Source organism: Geotrypetes seraphini, chromosome 3 (assembly GCF_902459505.1).
Source record: "Geotrypetes seraphini chromosome 3, aGeoSer1.1, whole genome shotgun sequence".
NCBI lineage: Eukaryota > Metazoa > Chordata > Amphibia > Gymnophiona > Dermophiidae > Geotrypetes > Geotrypetes seraphini.
In genome coordinates this window covers 116438298-116461338 of record NC_047086.1, presented here as the reverse complement: position 1 = coordinate 116461338, position 23041 = coordinate 116438298, and the positions used below count along the sequence as shown (strand labels likewise).

At 45.2% G+C, this 23041-nt stretch overlaps 1 protein-coding gene across 3 annotated transcripts in view; it reads left to right on the top strand.

Moving 5' to 3' along the window:
• CDC5L (cell division cycle 5 like) overlaps positions 1-23041 on the top strand; it is a 175799-nt gene that overhangs the window by 55294 nt on the left and 97464 nt on the right. For 2 of the 3 annotated variants that reach the window (XM_033935886.1, XM_033935887.1), the window contains exons 5-6: positions 8609-8708; positions 10546-10764. In XM_033935886.1, the coding sequence (XP_033791777.1) occupies positions 8609-8708; positions 10546-10764 (319 nt within the window). Of the gene's footprint in view, positions 1-3944; positions 3964-8608; positions 8709-10545; positions 10765-23041 lie in introns of those variants that run through there. The other variant, XM_033935888.1, reaches the window with a different exon arrangement.

The following is a 23041-nucleotide window of genomic DNA, read 5'->3' as shown; positions in this document are numbered from 1 at the left end:
TTTTTATGATGGTGCTTTTTTTACTCCCCTCCCTACCCAATGACCAGCTCTGACATTTTCCACCTTACCCCATCCTTGATGCCTGGCACTACTATCCTCCACCCCCACCGATGGCCAGGAGTGCTGTCTGCCACCCTCCGATGACCAACACTCTCTCTCCCCTGATGACCGGCATTATTGTGTTCCTCCCCACCCCAGTGACCGGCATTCCTATCCTCCACTACCCGCTTCCCCTGCCCCAGACCAACATCGCACTTACAATTCTTTGACTCGGAGCGCCGATTCTCTGTGCTAAAGGGCCTTAAGTGTCCTCTTTGGGATTCTCAAAGGAGTCCAGCAAGCCTTGAGCACACGCAGACATTCAAGGCCCTTCCCCAGCACAGAGTGTTGGTGTCGGCTTCCTGAGACCTAGAACTGTACGTGCAATGTCAGTCTGGAGCAGAAGGAACAGGTAGTAAAGGACAAAAGTGCCTAAGCCACTGTTCTTCAATTCTCCAGCACTGCCTTGGCTTCCACTGTACTGTTCTGTTCTTTTGCCATGGTTCAACCCTCCCCCACCCCACCCCACCCCACCCAGCAACTTCCTGTTTCCTCTTGGACATTCCGCAGCAAAGGAATGATGCAGAGGAGGCTGTGGGCAGCACAAGAATATTGCTCCTGTTCCAATGACCTCCTTGTAATTTTTGTATTGAGTGGTGCTTCAGAACTGGCTAGGGAGGACATTTAGTGGAGTTGGAGGGAGGGAGGGAGAAAGAAGGGAGAGATGCTGAATGGGAGGGGCAGAGGAGAGGAAGGAGATGGTATCATGTGGATGGAGGGTAGGGGAAGAGATGGTACATATGAATGGAGGAAAGGGGAAGAGATGGTGCACAAGGATGGGGAAGAGATGGTACACATGGATGGAAGGATGGGGAGAAGGAAGAAATGGTGCACATGGATGGAGGGAGAAAAGAGGGAAGAGAGTGCACATGGAGGGAAATGGAAGAGATGGTTTCACATGGATGAAGGAGAGGGGAAAGAGCTGGATAGATAAATTTGAGATGGAGGTAGAAAAATGGAAGAAAACTGAATATGAAAATCTGTGCCAAAGATAATAATAATAATAACAGTTTATATACTGCAGGTCTGTGAAGTTCTATGCATGATTTACAATGATTAGAAATGTTACTGAGAATGAATAAACAAAGTACAGAATTAGTGATTGATAGTTCTTGCGGTCGTTTGTTGGGGACTAAGATTGAATAGGTTGGTTTCCTAAGTATTTCAGGAACAGATGTGTTTTTAGGGGTTTCCTGAATTCTCCATAGGTAGTAGGCACGAGTAGTTGTTCAAAGTCTTTACCCCATAATGCTGCTTGATGTGCGAGAAGATATTGGTGATGACTTTTAAATTTGCAATCTCTAACCGGTGGAGAAACAAAGTTTGGGTGTGAGCTTCGCTTGTGTCTGTTGGTTGTGAAAGAGAAGAGGTTTGTTATGTATTTAGGGGCTAAGCCATAGAGTACCTTGAAGCAAAAACAACAAAACTTGAATTTCACACGTGCCTCCATCGGCAGCCAGTGTAAAAGTCGATAGGAAGGTGTCACGTGATAAAACTTCTTCAGTCCACAAAGTATTCTAACCGCTGCATTTTGAACTAGTTGCAATCATCACATATACTTCTAGGGGAGTGCCAAGTAGGCGATGTTACAGTAATCGAGTTGGCTCAGTATAAGGGATTGTACTAGAATTCGAAATGATGAGGCATCAAAGTAAGCTCTGATGGACCGAAACTTCCAGAGGGTGAGAAAGATTTTTCTGATCAAGGAGCCTACCTGGTCTTTCATGGTCAGGTTCTGGTCCAGTGTTACTCCCAATATCTTCATGGTGGGTTGAATGGGATAACTAAGGTTATTGATGCACACTGGTGCTTTAGGGTCGAGTGAGTATGGCGATGCTATGAAAAATTTTGTTTTTTTCTGAGTTTAGTTTTAGTCTGAATTCAGTCATCCATTGCTCCATCCGATTTAGTACTTCTGTTGCTTTGGGGGTGACTTCTGAGACAGAGTTGGTGAATGGGATATTTATCGTGAAGTCGTCAGCATAGCTAAATAGTTTTATCCCCAGCTGGGACATGTAAACATTGAAGAGCAGAGGGGATAGCGGTGATCCTTGTGACACGCCAGATGGATTGTTCTATGTATCTGAGAGATTGTGATTAAAATTGTCCGTACCAGGGCTCCGTCGGTGCCGTCACCCATCAGTCAAGAATATCTGCCTGCTGTCCCTGGATAACACCTGTTACGGTAAGTAACTGTGCTTTCTGTCATTGTATGGTGCTGAGATCAACCCTATATGGACTTGATGGCTTCAGCAGAGAACTCGAAGGCCAGGCACTTTTTCAGTCAAGTTCAATTTTTTATTTTTGTTCAATTTTATTTGATAAATCGCCTATAAACAGAGTCGATGAATACAGCAAGGAAGCCTAGGGCCGAATGCCTTGGTTCAGCCCTGGCCGGTTCACGAGCTCCTGTATGTGTTCCCTCCATGACCTCTGGTCGGTTGGGTCCTCTACCAGATACCAACACATCCTGGCCCGGTGATTCTAGAAGCTCCAGACTGGCCTTGTCATCTATGGTATGCGGATCTCGTCCATCTTCAGCGGAATGAGAAACTCCAGCTCCCTCTTCGTCGATATCTTCTCAGTCAGGGGCCCCGGTGCCCATGGAGAACCCATGGCACTTTGGTCCTATAGCATGACTCTTGAGCTCTAAGCCTTGATGAAGTGTGGTTTTTCAGATATAGTTATCTTGACTTTTTTTGTGTTTGATGAAACCCTCTACTATGGTTTCTTATGCCAAAGCCTGGAAGGCTTTCCAGCGGTGGTGTGCTAAAGATCAAATGGAGTCTGAGAGGGCTCCCATTTCGGTGGTCCTGGTTTTTCTTCAGGCAGACCTAGAAAAAGGTTTAGCAGTGGCCTCCCTTGAAGTTCAGGTTGCAGGTCTTTCATGTTTTAGAGTGCGCAGAGGTGCTAGTTCGCTTACTGCTTATCCAGATGTGTCCAGGTTAATGAGAGGGGCACTTTGTTTGCAACCTCCCTTGCGTCTTCTTTTCTCTTTGTGGAATCTTAACATCATAGGGCCTTGTAGAGGCCCCATTCATACCACTGAAGGATGCTTCTCTTCTGGATCTAATGGTCAAGACTGTCTTTCTGTTTGTCTTTGGCTTGGCAAGGTAAATATCAGAGCTTCAGGCTCTTTCGTGCAGGTAACCTTTTCTCCTTATTATGGATGCAGGAATTGTCCTCCATTCTGTACCTTCCTTTCTGCCGAAGGTGGTATCAACCTTCCATGTCAACCAGGAGGTTTGTTTGCCTGCATTTCATTCCACAGGTTTGGAGTGCAAAGATCAAATCTTATGCAAGTTGGATATCCAGAGAGTCTTGCTTCACTATTTGGAGAGGACTAATGATTTCAGGTTGTCTAATCACCTTTTTCTCCTGACTGCTGCACCTCATCGTGGGCGGCTGGTGTCCTGAGTCCTTGCTATCTAGATGGATTTGAATGACCAAGTAGTCGCTGATTTCGCTTAAAGTGTGGTTGCATTGTGGGCGGAGTCTCATGAGGTTCATCATGATGAAATTTGCAGGGTAGCTACTTGGTCCTCTCCATACAGAGTGGCTGTAGTGGTTCATTCTGATGCCACTTTTGGGACCTTGGTGTTGAGGGCAGGCTCTTCTGTCCCTCCTTAGCTGTTACCATTGCTTTGGTACGTCACCTAGCGTATGGAATTTGGAAGTGACGTAACAGAATGGAAGATTAGTTTTCTACCATCCATAATCTTCTTTCTGTTAGTCCCTGTAGGATTCCTTCGATCTGCCTTCTCTGTGTACATTCAGTTATTTAGAATAGCCTCAATTGTTCTCCTTGCAGGCTTGAAGTCTTTCCAGCCAGTTGACGGATCTTGTGAGCAGTTTTCCACTTCTGTGAGTATGATTTACTAAAGGCTGTCTCATGTGGGTGCTTGTTGCACGTTTCAGGTTAGTTTTATATTGTTTCTCAATGTTTTGCTGCATTGCCTTTGTGTCTTATTTATTATTTGTTTCATGTTTTGCAGAGCAAACCAGTTGAGAAATTGTTTGTGTTGCTGAGGATCTTCCCCCATACCCCCTTGTCATGTATTATTCAGGTATGTTACTTGGCTTTGGGACTCAACTGAAACTGGATTTGTTTCTAGCTCTCAGTCTAAGGGGGTGGAGCATGTGCTCAGAAAAGTGTTGGATTTCTGCAGCTCCCAGATTGAGGGTTGGGATTGGACACCTAGCATATGGAATCCTACAGGGACTAACAGAAAGAATATTATCGAAGGTAGAAACCTAATCTTGAAGTAGGGACAAAGGACAGCCCCCTAGAAAGCATAGCTGTTTCTAGATCAAACAGTTGTCTATCGGAGATATTAATTATTATATGTGGCTTCTCTGTGACCTGGTGTTCAGACGTTGAGAATCATTGCCCCTGCCTCTTGTTTGTCCTCTGCCCTGCCTTTAATTGGTTGTCTTCAATCTAAAAAATCCTGGCACAGGCATCTATTTTTCTAGGACTTGACTAAACCCAGTATTTGCTTATGCTTTGGTAACTGGTCTATGGGTTTAAGTGTTTTTTAGTACTGTTTTAGAGATACAACCAGCAAATTAATTAATATACTGCCTTATGCTTTAAAAATAAAATTATTGCTTTTTCTTTTTTTTTTACTCTAGCTTTAAAAAGATTTGCCCTTAACATTGGATGTATGAAAGGAAAAGAGGGATTGGGCTTTGATATGCTTGTATGATAATGTATCAGTGGAATGTTATTTTGAAGTGTGGTAGTTGGCCAGAAATACCAGACAGTGGTTGTAGGGAGTCCAGGAGTGTGAAAGTGCTTTACAGAATCTGACTGTAATCATTAAAATGGCTTTTAGTGCATTGTGTCTAGTGGTCCTCAACTCTATTGTCTTGTATCTGAACTAGCAAGTTTTTTGCAGAAAACTACCTATCATGTTTTCCAACTCCACCTCCTTCCCAGGGAGCTGCTCCTGCCCCCTCTGTTTGTTTTCTGCAAGCAAGTTGCTCAGAAGTGTTTTTGATCTGCTCTGCAGTTTTATTATTTTCAGGTATTTTTTCTCAGTGTTCTTTGGAGGCTTGGTGTTCGGAGGTTTCCACGGTGGGAAGACAGACTTGCACAGTAGAAATTTGCTGCTAGCAGGATCAGCCTTTCAGGGACACCTAGCTAGCCAGCCTGCTGGTATTTTTTATAGCTTAGGGATCTCTGCTTAGCTCCCCGCATCCCTGATTCAATCAGGAGCTTGAGTGCAGGCTGTTTGGGCTTCTTCCCGGCTTGGCCGGGACTTACAGTGGGCAGGCTGTGTGGTCCTCTCCCCTTTTCACTGTGCAGTTTTCCAGGGATTGAAGTTCAGTCCAACCTTGGTACGACTGGCAGCCAGAAGACCAGGTTCGTCCAGCAAATCTATGAGGCAGATTTATTTTCCCTTGATTCCAGCTTAAATCCTATGCTGAAGCAGGCAGGCACCATGTGGCACAGTGAGTAAGACTATTGAAGCCTATGGGTAAAATGAGGGAGGGGCCTCAAAGTTGAATTTGAGGGTTTCTGACCCCAGAGCCCAGCTCCCCTTCTCTAAAACCCCTTTACCTGTGATTTTTCTTTCCTTCAGGGAGATCTCCATGGGCTATTTTTGGTGCAATTTTTCTGGTGGCGGCCATCTTGGATTTTAAATTATCTTTTTTATTTTTGCTTCTATCTGCCTCAGAACACCTTGAATTTTCTCAAAATTTACTGGGATGGACTCCAGGCTTTTTTCCTCCTATATCATTTCAGGTTTGCCATGGATGTCTGGCGGAGGAACGGAAACCTCGGGCTTGGCATCCTCTGAGTCCTCTATGACTGGGGATCTGCAGGAGGTGCATCCCCAGGGGAAGAGACCCTTCCCAGGACCCTCTGAATCTGTATTGCCCAAGAGCAGGTGCAATGGGGCCATGGAACTCAGAAGGATTGGCAGGGGTTCTGTGCCAGGGTTGGAGAGACCCCCAGTACAAGGCTTCACCCTAGATTTTATGAGCCTTATGTGGAATGCTTTTTTGAACTGCAAAGGATCCTCAGCATCTGTTAGCGCACCAGTGGTGGCGACACAGGGGTTCTCCTCTCAACAGGCACCTGACCAAATGAGGACACACACTTGGGCTAGGAAATTTATTCTGTCACTGACTAGGTGAATAACAAGCCCAATTCCATGCCACTTTTATCCGAAGATGAAGTCTCCTTGGCAGAGTCATCTTCTTTCCAGGAGGGCAGCGATCAAGAGATGATGGCAAACCTGGATCAGGGGGAAGACCCCAAAGTACATCGGGTGTTCCAGGCCTCTTCACTTTTGAGTGTTATTTCCACCTCACTGAAAGAGTTAACGTTGGAAGTCCCGCCAGCTTCCTCTTCTCAATGCTCAGTTATGAGCAGTTCTGTGGCTCTACATTTTTTCCCTCACGTCTACACATCACTAAGCTGGTCACCAACCACTGTGAGTTGGCAAGAGGGATCCCTTTGAGTGGCTAAAACTATGGCCATGTTGTATCCTATGGCACAAGATTTCCAGCTGTTTGTTCAGCCGAAACAATCCTCCCTTCATAGTGATTGAGGGGTAATAAAGGATCCTCAGGACCGCAAAATAGACTTGCTTCTCAAGCATCAATTTAGAAACATAAAACATAACGGCAGATAAAGGCCAAATGGCCCATCCACTGTAACCATTATCTCTTCCTCTCTCTAAGAGATCCCATGTGCCTATCCCAGGCTTTCTTAAGTTCAGACACAGTCTCTATCTTCACCACCTCTTCCGGGAGACTGTTTCATGCATCTACCACCCTTTTTGTAAAAAAGTATTTCCTTAGATTACTCCTGAGCCTATCACCCCTCTAACATCAGAGCTTCCTTTCAAATGAAAGAGATTTGACTCATGCACATTTATATCACTTATATATTTAAACATCTCTTATCATATCTCCCCTCTTTAAGTCTGTCCCCCATACGCCTTATGATGAAGACCACACACCATTTTAGTAGCCTTTCTCTGAACCAACTCCATTCTTTTTATACCTTTTTGAAGGTGCAGCCTCCAGAATTGTACACAATATTCTATATGAGGTCTCCCCAAAGTCTTATACAGGGGCATCAGTACCTCCTTTTTCCTTCTGGTCATACCTCTCCTTATGCACCCTAGCATCCTTCTAGCTTTCGCCGTTACCTTTTCAACCTGTTTGGCCTCCTTGGAGCTTTGGCCCTGGGGATAAAGTCAGCAGTTGCATCTTCCTTTGTGGAGCATGCTTGTCATATTCGCCTGTCTTGGGTTTTGGGCCTCAGAACCGATAGATGGGGAAGATCCCCAAATGCTCCTCTCTGGGGTGATTTAAATTGCGGATGCGCTGTATAGTCTTATTAGTTATGAACAATGATGCAGGGAAAACATTTGTCCCAACCTCATCCCTGGGAACTCTATCTCTGTCCACACCCCATCTCCGTGAACTCTGTCTGATCCCATCCGCACAAGCTTTGAATAGTGATGATTTTATATTGAAATCATTTTATTAAAGTATAAAAAGAAACAATATTCTATACAATTGTCATTTTATAAATCACAAATACAGAAAAAGGATCAGCAAAACCCGTCTCCCCTCACAATATCCCCTCTACTATCAGGAAAACTTAATGCTATATAGAAAATTCATCCTATCAGAATACCTCAGTCACACACACAGAACACAGATGCCAAATACATAATAGCTAAACATAAATTAAACCAAAATCCCATGAAGCCACTCCTTTCATGAAGTACAACACCATAAGAACATGTCCCTGTACCTTATCTCCTCCATGTCTATTATTTCCCCTCTAATACCACCCTGTGTGTCTCCTTCTGTCTGCTGTGTGCAGTATTTCATTCCCTCTTTCTTCATCCACTTAATATGGCATCTCTTTTTCCATCTCTTCCCTTCATCCCCTCCCCCAACAGGTCCTGCATCTCTCTATCTTCCCTCCAGCAGCCCCCTTCCACAGATACACCACCTCTTCCCCCTCCCCTCCAGCAGTCCCCCTTTCACAGGTGTAGCACCTCTCCCCCCTTCCCTCCAGTTACCTGTCCTGCTGCTCTCTCCCTTCCCTCCATAGGTCAAACACCTCTCTCCCTTACCTTCAGCCCCTTCCTGTGCCCTTACATCCTGCCCATCTGCTTTGACTTGCATTCTCTCCCTCTCTACCTTGGGTCTGGTTTGTTAAAGAACAGAACAAAATTGTAGTGTTGGGGAGTTTTCCCTGTTTTCCTTCTTCCTGTTATGTCTTTTATTACAGTGCTACTTGATTGCTTTGGGGACAGGAGCAGTTGTTGGGAAAGAAGTGGAGTTGGAAAACACGATTGACAGTTTTTTTGCAAGCAACATGCTAATTCAGATGCAAGATACTGTACTAGTGTTCAGGACTGCTAGACATATCTACAAGAAAGAAGATTACTGAGGTAAGGACCTAATCTTTCTTGCTAAACATCCATTCGTTGCCAGTGATGTTTTAAAGTGAAAATTTATTGCTTAACAGATGAACTTGAGATGCTTTCAGAGGCAAGAGCTCGTCTGGCCAACACACAGGGAAAGAAGGCTAAAAGGAAAGCCAGAGAGAAGCAGTTAGAAGAAGCAAGGTAGGTTTCATGTAATGGAAATGTACATTTTCACTTAACAAGCAATGTTGAGTCGGGCACACAAAGTTTATTCTGAGCATGCATAACCCTTCCCACAAGCGGTAGTCTCCTCAGGACTTCAGTTTTAGGTTTTGGTTTGGGTTTTTTCTTGGTAGCCAAATGGCCACAAAACTAAGCTGTTCTATTTGTATAACAGATTTAGCCTCTGGATCTTATCCATCATTTTGTTCATCCTCTCATTCCTAAAAAAAAAAAAAAAAGAGAAGGGTAGGAGAATGTCTATAGAAAGAAGAGATACATGTTAATTTTTTTTCTGGCAATCTAGATAAGTGGTGGGTTGTCTTAGGTTTGTTGGCAGTTTGTTCCAGATAAGAGGTGGCCTCAAACATCTTTTTCTGCCAAACTTGTTGTGGTGATGGGAAGGATAGTTTGAAATGTTACGATACTCATGAATTGAAGGAGGAGTGAGGGTTTTAATCAGAGGTTAGTCCATCTGAGTTTTCTCCATAGATTGCTTTATGAACCATGCAGGCTATATTGAATTGGATTCACTTTTTCACCGGTAGCCAGTGCAGTTTTTCTAAGAACGGACTTGCCCTATCATACTGATTCTTTTTGAAGATTAGTCTGGCGGCAGTGTTTTGTAGTAGTTGTAGTCTTTTGCATTCTTTTTCTGTAATGCCACAATATGAGTTACATATTAGGCCTGAAACTGGTCTGGGTTAGGACTGGTTTTACTGTCCTTGGTTGTCTCATCCTAAAGAAGAATATTTTCACTAGTGATGTGATGTGTGTGTTGAAGGTTAAATTCAAGTCTGGTGTAACTCCCAGTACTTTAGAGGAATTTACTATCTTTAATCTCTCACGGTTCTAGTTCTGTGCTAGGTAGAGGGTTATAGTCTCCGAATCATAATTATTCTCATCTTTGATTTGTTTAGTTTGAGGAAGTTTTTTTATCGTCCATATACTTAGGTCATCGATTGTATTTTGCAAATCATTTAGGAGTATTTTGCAAGTAATTTAGGTGTCATCAAAGGATTCTTTGACTGTGCATAGAATGAAGATATCTGCATAAGAGGATGAGATCCTGTGTCGAGGACAGATTATTTCCCAGTGCTCTCAAATAGATGTAACAGCGCAGGTGATAGTGGCGGAGAGCCATGTGGAACACTACAGTTGTCCTTCCGTTGCTGGGATTTCTTGTCCTCTTTCCAGACTTTGTAGTAAAATACCCTGTATTCCTAGTTCATTTAATTTGAGAAGTAAGAGTGAGTGGTCTACTGAATTAAACACTGCCTAGATATCAAATTGTAGCAGTATATATTGTTTCCCTTTGCTGAGTTGGTTTCTTACTTTGGATGTTAGTATATAGTTAGAGAGATTTATTAACCATCTTTACAAAAAGATTCATCCAAGGTGGTGTACTACAGCACAGTGACACACACACAAAAAAATAGACATTTTAGTTTTCCTCCATAATGGACAGTATTATTTAGAGCAGGATATTTTTGTTTTAATGTGAATTGTTCATCATATAATATCCTTCTCAGAAAGCTTTGTCTATAGTGTTTTATGTCTCTAAACTTAATTTTATCCTCTTGTGATAAATGTTTGTTCCAATGGGTATTAATATTCAAGACGTGATCAGTAATGAATCTGATAATGTTAAATGTGTCCACCTTTAATTCACATCTTATGTAGGACAGTGTGATTTGAGATTTGACAGAACATGATACATTTTATCCAAAAGTAGGAGTTTTGAAATCAATGATTTGCATTTCCTATTGGCAGGATCTTGGGTCAGTTTCATCTTTGATCACTTTACTGTGTTCTTTAGGCGTCTTGCTGCTCTTCAGAAGAGGAGGGAACTTCGAGCTGCAGGGATTGAGATTCAGAAGAAGAGAAAAAAAAAGAGAGGGGTGGACTATAATGCAGAAATTCCATTTGAAAAGAAACCCGCACCAGGCTTCTATGATACATCAGAAGAAAACCATCAAGCTCTTAATGCAGATTTCAAAAGGCTACGGCAGCAAGACCTTGATGGGGAGCTGAGATCGTAAGTTTGATACACATTCTCTCATCTAAAGCATGTTTTCAAAGAACAGGGCAGCTCTTTGCTTAGGGAGGAACAGTCTAGGATTCTGTGCAGTAAAAGCATAACACCTGTATTATTTTCTTACAGTGATATAGCTTAATTATCTTTTGAGACATGAAGCTAAGCAGCTTCTAGCATTAGAGAAACAAGGGCTGCCTTACTTTAATGAAATACTCTTCTGGTTTAGGTGGTTTGTCTTCTCTTTTTTGGGGCTTATTTGTCAGTGCAAAGCACCTCTTGATAATTGATCTCTCTTCTGCTGCAGTGGCATAACCATTGTATGGATGTACAATGGTTGTTCACTGAAAGTTGTGAGACAATCTTGAATTTGCTTCACATTAATCAAGCTTTGGAATTACATGTAGATGAGCAGAACACCTAAGTCAGTGGTCTCAAACTCGTGGCCCGGGGGACACATGCGGCCCGCCAGATACTATTTTGCGGCCCGCAGCCTATACTAGTACTGTCTGTACTAGTGCTGCCCGTTCTTTGCAACATCCTCCGGCTTCCCCACTGGCCTCCCGTTCTTACCTTCAAATAATTACCGCAGCCTGAAGAGAGGATTGCCAGTGCTGTAACGATCTTTGCAGGCTGCCGTCGTCCTCAGCAGCATGTTCCCTCTGCCGCGAACCTGCCCCTGATGTCAGAGGAGGGGCGGGACCGTGGCAGAGGGAATGTGCTGCGGAGGCCGATGACAGCCTGCAGGGAACACTACAGCACCAGCGATCCTCTCTGCAGGCTGCGGTAATTAGCTGAAACTAAGACCGGGAGGCCAGGGGGGAAGCTGGAGGATGCTGCAAAGAAGGGGGGAACATGCAGGCCTTCGGGGAGGGGGAAGATTTATAAACTATAAAGAGTTTTATCTCATGCAAAATTGTCATTTCTTTAATAAGACATGAACTATTTTTTCTGTGGCCCTCCAAGTACCTTCATATCCAAAATATGGCCCTGCAAAGGCTTTGAGTTTGAGACCACTGACCTAAGTTAAGTACCTGAGTCAACCTCTCAATTTCAACTAAAGTTAGGATATTAAGTAACAATAAATAATAATAAAATTTTATATACTTTCACATCCCTTTAGTTCAGGATGGTTTACAGGTAAAAAAATGGTCAGGGATACCATTTTGAGTCATGATTAAAAACATTAAAAAATGAATTCAGTTACTGAATATAAACAAAACGTTATCATTTATAAAGACATATTGAGATGTTAATTCTGTTCAAAAATATCTAGAAAATAATTGTGTCTTCAGTAATTCCCTAAATTTAAAGTCATCTATTTTGAGTAAATGATTAGTCAGCAGGATTACTTTTATTCAGTGCAATCATTGTGGTGCTTTAAGGCACACATCTGGAGACTTAGGGCTTGCCCCATCTGTCTTCAGCTTACTAGTATTAAGGAGGAGCTCTGTAATCTTAAGCAGGAATTAAATGCAATCAAAGCAGCTTCCATCACTCCACAGAATCATACCAACTGTCTTCAGATTTCTAGTATTAAGGAGGAGCTCTGTAAGGAATTAGATGCAATCAAAGCAGCTTCTATCACTCCACAGAGTCATACCAATTTGTTACCACTGCTTCAAAGAATAATACAGTCAAGGAATAAATGGATCACAGTAGGGTCAAGTAGACTGCGACATGTGATACAGAAACATCTGCCCTTATAGTTGCACCTACAGAATTCTTTTCCTCCATTTGAGCATTACAGTGCTCAAAAAAGAACTGAAATGGAACCGGAACCAGTGAAGGTAACTCATGAAGAAAAGCACCCACAAAGGAAAAGTAAGAGAGCTCAATCCAGAAAAGTATTGTTTTTTGGGTATTCCATCATCAGGGGAATTAACTTTGAAACACAAGTCTAAGCCTAAAATAGTGAAGTGTCTCCTAGGATCCTCAGCTACCAGGAGTACCCAACAAATTCTGTCTATAATTAAGGAAGAACTAATAATTCGAAAGCTGATGTTATCCATTTGGGCATAGAGTACAGAAAGCTTTTCGGGAGCTAGGGAGGACTTAAAAAAGGAAAGAGTTAAAAACACAAAGGACTTCAATAGGTGGCTCAAAGCCTGGTGTCATCAAAAAGGCTTTAGGTACATAGGAAGATGGGGGAAATACATTGAAAGACAAGCTATGTTATACTGATGGGCTACATCTTACTATAGCAGGAAAAATAATCCTTGCTAAGAAATTTAAACAATATGTTTCTGGGTGTTTTAAATTGGAAGGTGAGAGTATCATATGTATGAAGGACAAATATGGAGGCCACCCCCAGCAAAAGACAAGATGTGATGGTAGTAATGAGAGCAACGTAAAAAACATTATCCCAGGACAAGCAGGCAGCATATTCTCTAAATGTGGGTGACGTCACCGACGGAGCCCCCTAGCGGACATTTTTGCAAGCAGACTTGCTTGAAGACCTTCAAGTTTGCGATTGGCCCGCGCATGCGCACGTGCCCCTCCCACCCGGTCTAGGGCATGCGTCTCCTCAGTGTGGCCTCAGTTCAATGTTTTCCGCGGAGCCAGAAGCACTGCTCCCTTGCTACTCGCGATCTCGTTGTCCCTCTTGCACCGCGGCTTTCTTTTTTGTTTTCGTTGAAGTCTCTGTGCTTGCGTATTTGTTATTTTCTTTTGTGTATTTTCGACCGGGCCTTTGGTCTTGCTCTGGCCGCTTGGCCTCGCGAGACCACGGCCGTCCTTTTGCTTATGTCCTGGCCTCGCTCCGGGTTCAAAAACTGTACTAAATGCAACCGGGTTATCTCCATCATCAATCCCCATCGTTGGTGTGTAGAGTGCCTGGGTGCGGAGCACTGCGCTGAGTCGTGTCCGCGTTGTGCGACTTTGCAACCGCGTGCTCTTCGTTGGTGAGTGGCCAAGATTCTTCAACTGTTTGGCCCTATGGATCCGGGGACAGGCCTCGAGCTCGGCCCCGGTATTGGGGGCCTTGGCTCAAAGTCACCCTCGACCTCGAAGACCTCGGCCTCGGTTCCTCCTACTACCCCGGTCTTGGGTAAGTCTCCTCTTGCCTCCTCAGGTGTGCCGGCAAAGAAGCCTACCTCGGAGTCTCATGCGAGTGCTGCTTCGTCGGCCTCTTCGAGACATCATTCTAAGCGTGCCTCCTCATGTAGGGAATACTCTTCCTCGAGGTCGCCCCCGAAGGAGTGCAGTGCTGCACCCCAGAACCAACCTCCCTTGATCTTGGTGCCGATGTTCGAGGACATGCTTAAGGCAATCCTTACCTCGCAGCTTTCCTTGGAGATGAGCCAACTGGTCCCAGCCTCAACGCCTTTGACCTCGGTCTCGACCCACCCTTCTGACCAGCCTGAGCGTACTTCGCTTGAGCCTCGGGGTCGCACACGTAAAATTCGCAGGATTCTCTCGAGCGATTCTTCGTCCCTAGATTTGGGACCTGTGACTTTACGGGGTCCCATTTTTCCCCGGCTACTTTATCAAGGTTCGCTCCTCCTAAAAGGTTGCTGTCTTCCCCACCTCTTTGAGGCAGGTCTCCGACCGCGAAACCCTCCAAACACACCCTTGTCCTCAAGCTGGACTCTACAGTGCATTCTCCCTCGAGGCACCGGGCTGCCTCCCGAGGATCTTCAAAGCCAGCGGAAGAATTTTTCTTTGCCCCGTATTCTCCGGGGCTCCGCATGAGGGTCCCTCGGACTCCGGGGTCCTCTCCAACCCATCTTGTGAGGGATCATTCCTCGACGCCTCCGAGGTGCTTTAGCCAAGCCTTCTCAATTTCCCATTCTCGGGACTCCGAGGCTCCGGTTTGCTATTCGAGGGAGATTTCTCCCTCTTTCTCTGCTGCCCCGAGATCTTGTTCAGGATCCCCTCCTGAAGATGAGTCTTCTTCTTGAAACTCTTCCTTCACTCGTTTCATTGCTGATATGGGCAAGGCTTTGAACCTGGACCTCCAGTCGGAGTCCCGTTATACCCAGGAATTCCTGGCGGAGATGGGGGTTTCTCATCCCCCCCCCCCCCCCCGTGAAGTGCTCCGCTTGCCTTTGCACCAGGTTCTCCTGCAAACTTTCCTGCGGAACCTAGAGACCCCTTATGCGATCCCAGCTATTCCCTCCAAGTTGGAGTCTCGCTATCGGACAATTCCACATAAGGGATTCGAGAGTTCTCAGCTTTCTCACCAATCCCTAGTGGTTGAGTCTTCCTTGAAGAAGTCCAACACCTCGAAGGTGTACGTTGCCGTTCCGCCGGGGCGGGAGGGCCATACGATGGACAAGTTTGGTCGCCGTCTTTATCAAAACTCGATGATGGCGAACCGTGTCCTCAACTATAACTTTATCTTTACGTCCTATCTCCGGTTCTGTGTGGAAGCCCTCCACTCGTTCTGGGCGGACGTGCCGGATTCTCGTCGTCAGGAGTTTGTCTCCTTGAGGAGACTCTCTCCCAGAGCCGGCTCTATATGTTCCAGGTGGCCTATGATGCCTTCGAGTTGTCTTCGAGAGTCATGGCTTTTGCGATCGCCATGCGTTGCCTCGCTTGGCTCAGAAATGTTGATATGGATCCGAAACTCCAGGATCGTCTAGCCAATCTCCCTTGCGTGGGTAATGAGCTATTTGATGATTCCATCGAAGCGGCCACTAAGCGCCTCTCGGAGCACGAGCAGTCCTTCGCTTCTCTGGTGCGAAGACCCCTCCGGCCCAGCAATACAAGATCCCTCTCCGGAGGTATCCACAGAAAACTACTCCTGCATTCTCTCAGCCTCCTTCGAAGCGGCTGCAGCAGCAGCAACAGCAACAAGCTAAGGTCCAGGCTCCGGCAAAGCCTGGGCTGTCTTTTTGACAATTCCGGTTTGAGCCTTTGGGCTCCCTTCATGCTGGAGACTTCTCCCCTCCCTATCGGGGGGCGTCTCCATCATTTCTACACACAGTGGGAAAGCCTTACCTCCGACAGTTGGGTGCTTTCCACCATCCGGGAGGGGTACTCCCTTCACTTCAGTCACGTACCCCCAGACCTTCCTCCAAAAGAGTTTCCTTCAGCTGCCCCTCCTTCTACAAGAGGCTCGGGCCCTTCTTCGCCTCCGGGCAGTCGAGGAGGTTCCTCCGGACCAATGGAATACGGGGTTCTACTCCCGGTACTTTCTGATGCCCAAGAAGACGGGGGATCTGCGTCCGATCCTGGACCTCCGTGCTCTGAACAAGTTTCTGGTCAGGGAACGGTTCAGAATGCTCACCCTCCTGACTCTTTACCCCCTCTTGGATTAGGGGGACTGGCTGTGATCACTGGACCTCAAAGAGGCGTACATACACATTCCAATACACCCGGCCTCTTGCCGGTATCTGAGATTCCGGGTGGGGGATCTCCATCTCTAGTATCGTGTTCTTCCCTTCGGCCTGGCGGCCTCTCTGAGGGTTTTCACAAAATGCCTGGTTGTGGTAGCTGCGGCCCTACATCTCCGTAGCCTGCAGGTGTTTCCCTACCTCGATGACTGGTTGGTCAAAGCGTCCTCTCACCAGGAAGTTCTGCGAGCGACGAATCATACCATCTTGCTCCTTCAGAATCTCGGCTTCGAGGTGAACTTCCCCAAGTCTCACCTCTGTCCGTCCCAGTCTCTAGAGTTCATTGGAGCAGTCCTGGACACGGTTCGTCTCCGCTCCTTCTTGCCTCGGCCTCGGCAGGAGGCCCTTGTTCGTTTATGCCAGAAGGTGGCCCATCTGTCCTTGGCCCCGGCTCAGCTCCTGATGGTCCTCCTCGGTCACATGGCCTCTAAGGTTCACGTGACTCCTTTTGCCAGACTTCACCTCCGTATTCCTCAGTGGACTCTTGCATCCCAATGGAACCAGGATCGGGATTCTCTCTCTCAACACACTGTCGTGACTCCTTTGTTGAAGAAGTCTCTCCCTTTGTGGATGCTCTCTTCCAATCTTTCCAGAGGTTTTCTGTTTCATGCTCCTCCTCCGCAAAAGGTCCTCACAACGGACTCCTCAGCCTATGCTTGGGGGGCTCATCTGGACGGTCTACACACTCAGGGTCTTTGGTCCAGTGCCGACCGCCTTAATCACATCAATCTGCTGGAGCTTCGGGCGATTTTTCTCGCCCTGAAGGCTTTTTGTCACCTGCTTCGCGACCGAGTGGTGCTGATCCGCACGGACAACCAGGTCGCCATGTATTATATCAACAAACAGGTTCCTGTGCCGAGAAGCGATTCAGCTCTGGAAATAGGCTATCCACTGCAACATGCTCCTTCATGCGATCTACATTCAGGGCCAGCACAATTGTCTGACGGACAGGTTGAGTCGTCTTCTGCAGCCTCACAAATGGTCCATCCATTCCGTGACTCTGCGTCAGGTGTTTGCTCGTTGGGGGACTCCGGATGTCGATCTGTTCACGTCCCCCCTCAATTACAAGTTGCCCCGCTTCTGCTCCAGGGTTTACACCCCTCTCAGACTCGAGGCGGATGCTTTTCTGCTGGATTGGACGGACCTGTTTCTGTATGCGTTCCCTCCATTTCCTCTGATTCTGAAGACTCTCGTCAGGCTCAAGTCCACACACGCCACCATGATTCTGATAGCTCCTCGGTGGCCCCGACAGCCGTGGTTCTCCCTTCTGTTGCAATTCAGCTCCAGGGAGCCTCTTCTTCTGCCTTTTTTTCCTTCCCTGCTTACGCAGAGTCAGGGTTCACTGCTTCATCCCAACCTCCCGTCTCTGCACTTGATGGCTTGATTCCTTGAGACTTAATGCCCTCGTTCCTGTTCTCCCAGTCTGTGCTGGACGTCCTAGTGGCGTCTCAGAAGGAGTCCACTCGCCAATGTTACCATCAGAAGTGGACCCACTTTTCTTCCTGGTGTGCTACTCGACAGCTGGAGCTGATCTCTGCCTCCCTATCTGCTGTCTTGGATTATCTGTTGCACTTGTCTGGCGCTGGACTCGAGTCCTCTTCGGTTCGAGTCCACCTTAATGCCATTACTGCTTTTCATCAGCCGATTGATGGGAAGCCTCTTTCTGTTCATCCTGTGGTTTCCCGCTTCATGAAAGGCCTTTTCCACGTTCATCCGCCCCTTAAACCACCTCCCATGGCTTGGGATCTTAACGTGGTTCTTGTTCGTTTAATGAAACCTCCGTTCGAGCTGCTAGCGCAGGCTCACTTGAAGTATCTTACTTGGAAGGTTGTGTTTCTTATTGCTCTCACTTCTGCCCGTCAGGTCAGTGAGCTTCAAGCTTTGGTAGCGGACCCACCTTCCCTGTCTTCCATCATGATAAGGTGGTTCTCCGTACCCATCCTAAATTCTTGCCTAAGGTTGTTTCTGAGTTTCACATCAACCAATCCATTGTTCTTTCTGTATTTTTTATGAAGCCTCATTCTCACCCTGGAGAAGCGGCTCTGCATTCTCTTGATTGTAAGCGTGCGCTGGCCTTCTACTTGAAGCGCATCACTCCTCATCATTCTGCTCCCCAGCTGTTCCTCTCTTTCGATCCTAATCGCTTGGGTCGCTCTGTTTCTAAGCGAGATCTGAGCGATGGCGGTGTCTGTTGCTTTCCTCTGCTCAACTCCCATTGAGGAAATCTGTAAGACTGCCACTTGGTCCTCGGTTCACACTTTTACCTCTCACTACTGTCTGGATGCTTTCTCCAAGTGTGTTGGCCATTTTGGCCAGTCAGTTTTGCAAAATCTATTCTCCTAAATTGCCAACTCTCCCTCCATCCCATTTAAGTTAGCTTGGAGGTCACCCACATGTAGAGAATATGCTGCCTGCTTGTCCTGGGATAAAGCACAATTACTTACCATAACATGTGTTATCCAGGAACAGCAGGCAAATATTCTCGCATCCCACCCACCTCCCCGTGGTTGGCTTCTTTGCTTGCTATCTGAACTGAGGCCACGTGAGGAGACACATGCCCTAGACCGGGCGGGAGGGGCTCGCGCGCATGCACGGGCCAATTGCAAGCTTGAAGGTCTTCAAGTAAGTCTGCTTGTGAAAACGTCCGCTAGGGGGCTTCGTCGGTGACGTCACCCACATGTAGAGAATATCTGCCTGCTGTCCCTGGATAACACCTGTTACGGTAATTAACTGTGCTTTAGCAACTCATTTCTTAGCAATGTAACAGTAAGCAAAACTAAAGAAAACTATACAAAAAATGAGTTAAACACTGAAAGATAGCTTGAAAGAAAATGACCACAAACGCTCGCAGTCTAGCAACAAAGTTCATGATCTGCAAGCCCTGATGCTAGAGGCAAACCTGGATATTGCTATCACAGAGACACGATTCAGTGACTCCCATGAATGGGATTCAAACATACTGGGATATAATCTTTTTAGGAAGGACAGAGATGGTCAAAAAGGTGGATGAGTCTCTCTATATATAAAGACCAATATCCAAGTGACTGAAATGCAGGGCACTTGGAGAGAGGAAGAAGCTAAATGGATCGCTCTGAAAAGAGAAGATGGAACTTTTGTCTACATGGGTATAGTCTACAGACATCTGACTCAATCGCAGCAAAGACATCCAAAAATTTGGAAAGAAAGAGGAGATGCTGGATGCGGACTGAAAAGTTCCATCTGCAGAATCAGAAAGAAGTAGGGATCTCTTAGAGAGAGGAAGAGATAATGGTTATTGTGGATGGGCAGACTGGATGGGCCATTTGGCCTTTATCTGCCATCATGCTTCTATGTGGATGCATTTCAAGAAGCTCTATTCAGAGAAATAATGATAGAATCCACGAGGGAAAAAGCGATACTGGATCTGATCCTCAGAAATGGGGAGAGTATCTCTAATGTTCAAGTGGGTGCCCACCTGGAAAATAGCGATCATTAAATGGTTTGGTTTGATATAACAGTTAAAGTAGAGGGTGGCTACACAAAACTCAAAAGTTCTAAATTTCAAATATTCGAACTTTAGTAAAATGGGAGAGTACCTGAAGAAAGAACTGTTAGGATGGGAGGACATAAGAGAAGTGGAAAAACAGTGGTCTAAGCTGAAAGGAGCAATAAAAATGGCAACTGACAGTTATGTGAAGAAAATAAATAAAAATAAGAGAAAAAGGAAACTGATATGGTTCTCCAAACTAGTGATAGAGAAAATAAAAGCAAAAGAGTTGGCATTTGTAAAATATAAAAAAAAACTCAAGAGGAGAATAGAAAATACTACCAGGTGAAACTGAAAGAAGCCAAGAGAGAGAGATGTCTGGCGAAAGTGGAAGATCAAATGGCTAAAAAGGTAGACAAAAATATTTAGTGAAAGGAGTGAAGATGAAATATGGAATTGTGAGACTGAGATGCTAAGAACCGATATGTGGAGAGTGATGAGGAAAAAGCAAACATGCTAAACAAATACTTCTGTGTTCATGGAAGGAAATCCTGCAGAAGGACCGAGATTGTCTGACAAACTTACACAAGAGAATGAAGTAGATACCGTGTCATTCACAGAAGAAAGTGTTTATGAACAACTTGAAAAATTGAAGGTGGACAAAGCAATGGGATCCATCCCAGGATATTGAGGGAGCTCAGAGAGGTTCTGATGGGTCCTATTAAACATTTGTTCAACAAATCTTTGGAGAAGGAGTGGTTCATGGAGATTGGAGAAGAGCAGATGTGGTGCCTATTCACAAAAATGGTCACAGAGATAAAGTGGGAAACTATAGGCTGGTAATCCTCACTTTGATTATTGGAAAAATAATTGAATCATTGCTGAAAGAAAGGTTAGTGAAATTCCTAGACTCTAATGAGTTACAGGATCCGAGGCAACATAGTTTTACTAAAGGTAAATCATGCCAAATGAATCTGAATTTTTTGATTGGGTGACCAGAGAATTGGATCATGGACATAAGCTAGATATAATTTACTTAGATTTCAGCAAAGCCTTTGACACGGTTCCTCATAGGAGGCTCTTGAATAATCTTGATAGGCTGAAGTTAGGACCCAAATTGGTGAACATAAGAAGTGCCTCTGCTGGGTCAGACCAGAGGTCCATCGCGCGGCAGCCCAACAGGTCCAGGACCTGTGTAGTAGTTCTCTATCTATATCCTTCTATCCCCTTTTCCTTCAGAAAATTGTCCAATCCCTTCTTGAACCCAAATACCGTACTCTGTCCTATCACGCCCTCTGAAAGCGCATTCCAGGTGTCCACCACTAGTTGGGTGAAGAAAAACTTCCTAGCATTGGTTTTTAATCTGTCCCCTTTCAACTTTTCCAAATGCCCTCTTGTTCTTGTAGTTTTCGAAAGTTTGAAGAATCTGCCCCTCTCTTTCTCTGTGCCCTTCATGATCATGTAAGTCTCGTATCATATCCCCTCTAATTCTCCTCTTCTCCAGGGAAAAGAGCCCCAGTTTCTCCAGTCTCTCAGTGTATGAAAGGTTTTCCACACCTTTTATCAAACTTGTCACTCTCCTCTGAACCCTCTCGAGTATTGCCATATCCTTCTTAAGGTACGGCGACCAATATTGGAATAGAACCTGGTTGACGGACAGGTGCCAGAAGGTGGTAGTTAATGGAATTTGCTTGGAGGAAGGAAAGGTGAATAGTGGAGTCCCTCAAGGATTGGTGCTGGAGTCGATCCTGTTCAATATGTTTGTGACTGACATTGCTGAAGGGTTAGAAGGAAAGGTTTGCCTTTTTGCAGATGATACTAAGATTTGTAACAGAGTAAGAACATAAGAATAGCCTTACTGGGTCAGACCAATGGTCCATCAAGCCGAGTAGCCCGTTCTCATGGTGGCTAATCCAGGTCCCCAAAACCCAAGGAGTAGCAATATTCCATGGTACCAATCCAGGACAAGCAGTGGCTACCCCCATATCTTTCTCAATAACAGACTATAGAATTTTCCTCCAGGAAATTGTCCACCAAGGAGGGAGTGGAAAATATGAAAAAGAATCTGCAGAATAGGAATGGTCTAATATCTGGCAACTAAAATTCAATGCAAAGAAGTCCAGAGTAATGTATTTGAGGATTAGAAATCGGAAGGAGCTATATGTGCTAGGAGGTGAGAGGCTGATATGTACAAGTGGGGAGAGGGACCTTGGGGTGATAATATCTGAAGATCTAAAGACAAAGAAACAGTGTGATAAGGTGGTGGCTGTTGCCAGAAGTATGCTAGATTGTATATAGAGAGGCATAACCAGTAGAAGAAAGAAGGTGTTGGTGCCCCTGTACAAATCATTGGTGAGGCCCCACTTGGAGTATTGAGTTCATTTTTGGAGACCATTTCTGGCAAAGGACATAAGAAGACTTGAAGCGGTCCAGAGAAATGTTAAAAAGAACAGGCCCAAGAACCTTGAGGCACACCATTGGTAACATCCCTTTCCTCAGAGCGATCTGCATTGATTACTACCCTCTGTCACTTTGGGACCCATCCCAAGGGCACTCAGTTTATTTATTAGTGTGGAACACAGTATTTATTTATTGTGGAACACTGTCAAAGGCGCTGTATTTAGTTTTGGGTGTGATTGTATGTGATGATCTTAAGGTGGCCAAACAGATTGCAAAGGTGACGGCGAAAGCTAGAAGGATGCTAGGTTGCATAGGGAGAGGTATGGCCAGTAGGAAAAAGGAGTTATTGATGCCCCTGTATAAGACTTTGGTGAGACCTCATTTAGAATATTGTGTACAATTCTGGAGGCCACACCTTCAAAAAGAAAAAAAGGATGGTGTGTGGTCTTCGTGATAAGGTGTTTGGGGACAGACTTCAAGATCTCTATTTGTATACTTTGAAGGAAAGGCGGGAGAGGAGAGATAGAGATTTTTAAATAACTATGTAATATAAATGTGCATGAGTCGAGTCTCTTTGAAATGAAACTATGCAATGAGAGAGCATAGAATGAAAATTAAGAGGTGATAGGCTCCAGAGTAATTTGAGGAAATCCTTTTTTACAGAAAGGGTGGTAGATGCGTGGAACAGTCTCCCGGAAGAGGTGGTGGAAACAGAGACTGTCTGAATTCAAGAGGACCTGAGATAGGCACGTGGGACCTCTTAGAGAGAGAAAGAGATAATGGCTACGGTGGATGGGCAGACTAGATGGGTCATTTGGCCTTTATCTGCCGTCATGTTTCTTTGTTTCTTATACCAAAAATGACCAGGGGCCTTCGACCTATTCTAGACCTCCAGGGCCTAAACAAATATTGGTGAAGGAGATGTTTAGCTTAGTTTCTCTGGGAATCCTTCTACCTCTACTGGGAAAAATGATTGGGTTTTCTCTCTAGATCTCAAAGAGGCTTACACTCACATATCCATTCTACCTTCTCACAGATAATATTTTGTCTTTTGTATTAGATCTTGACACTTTCA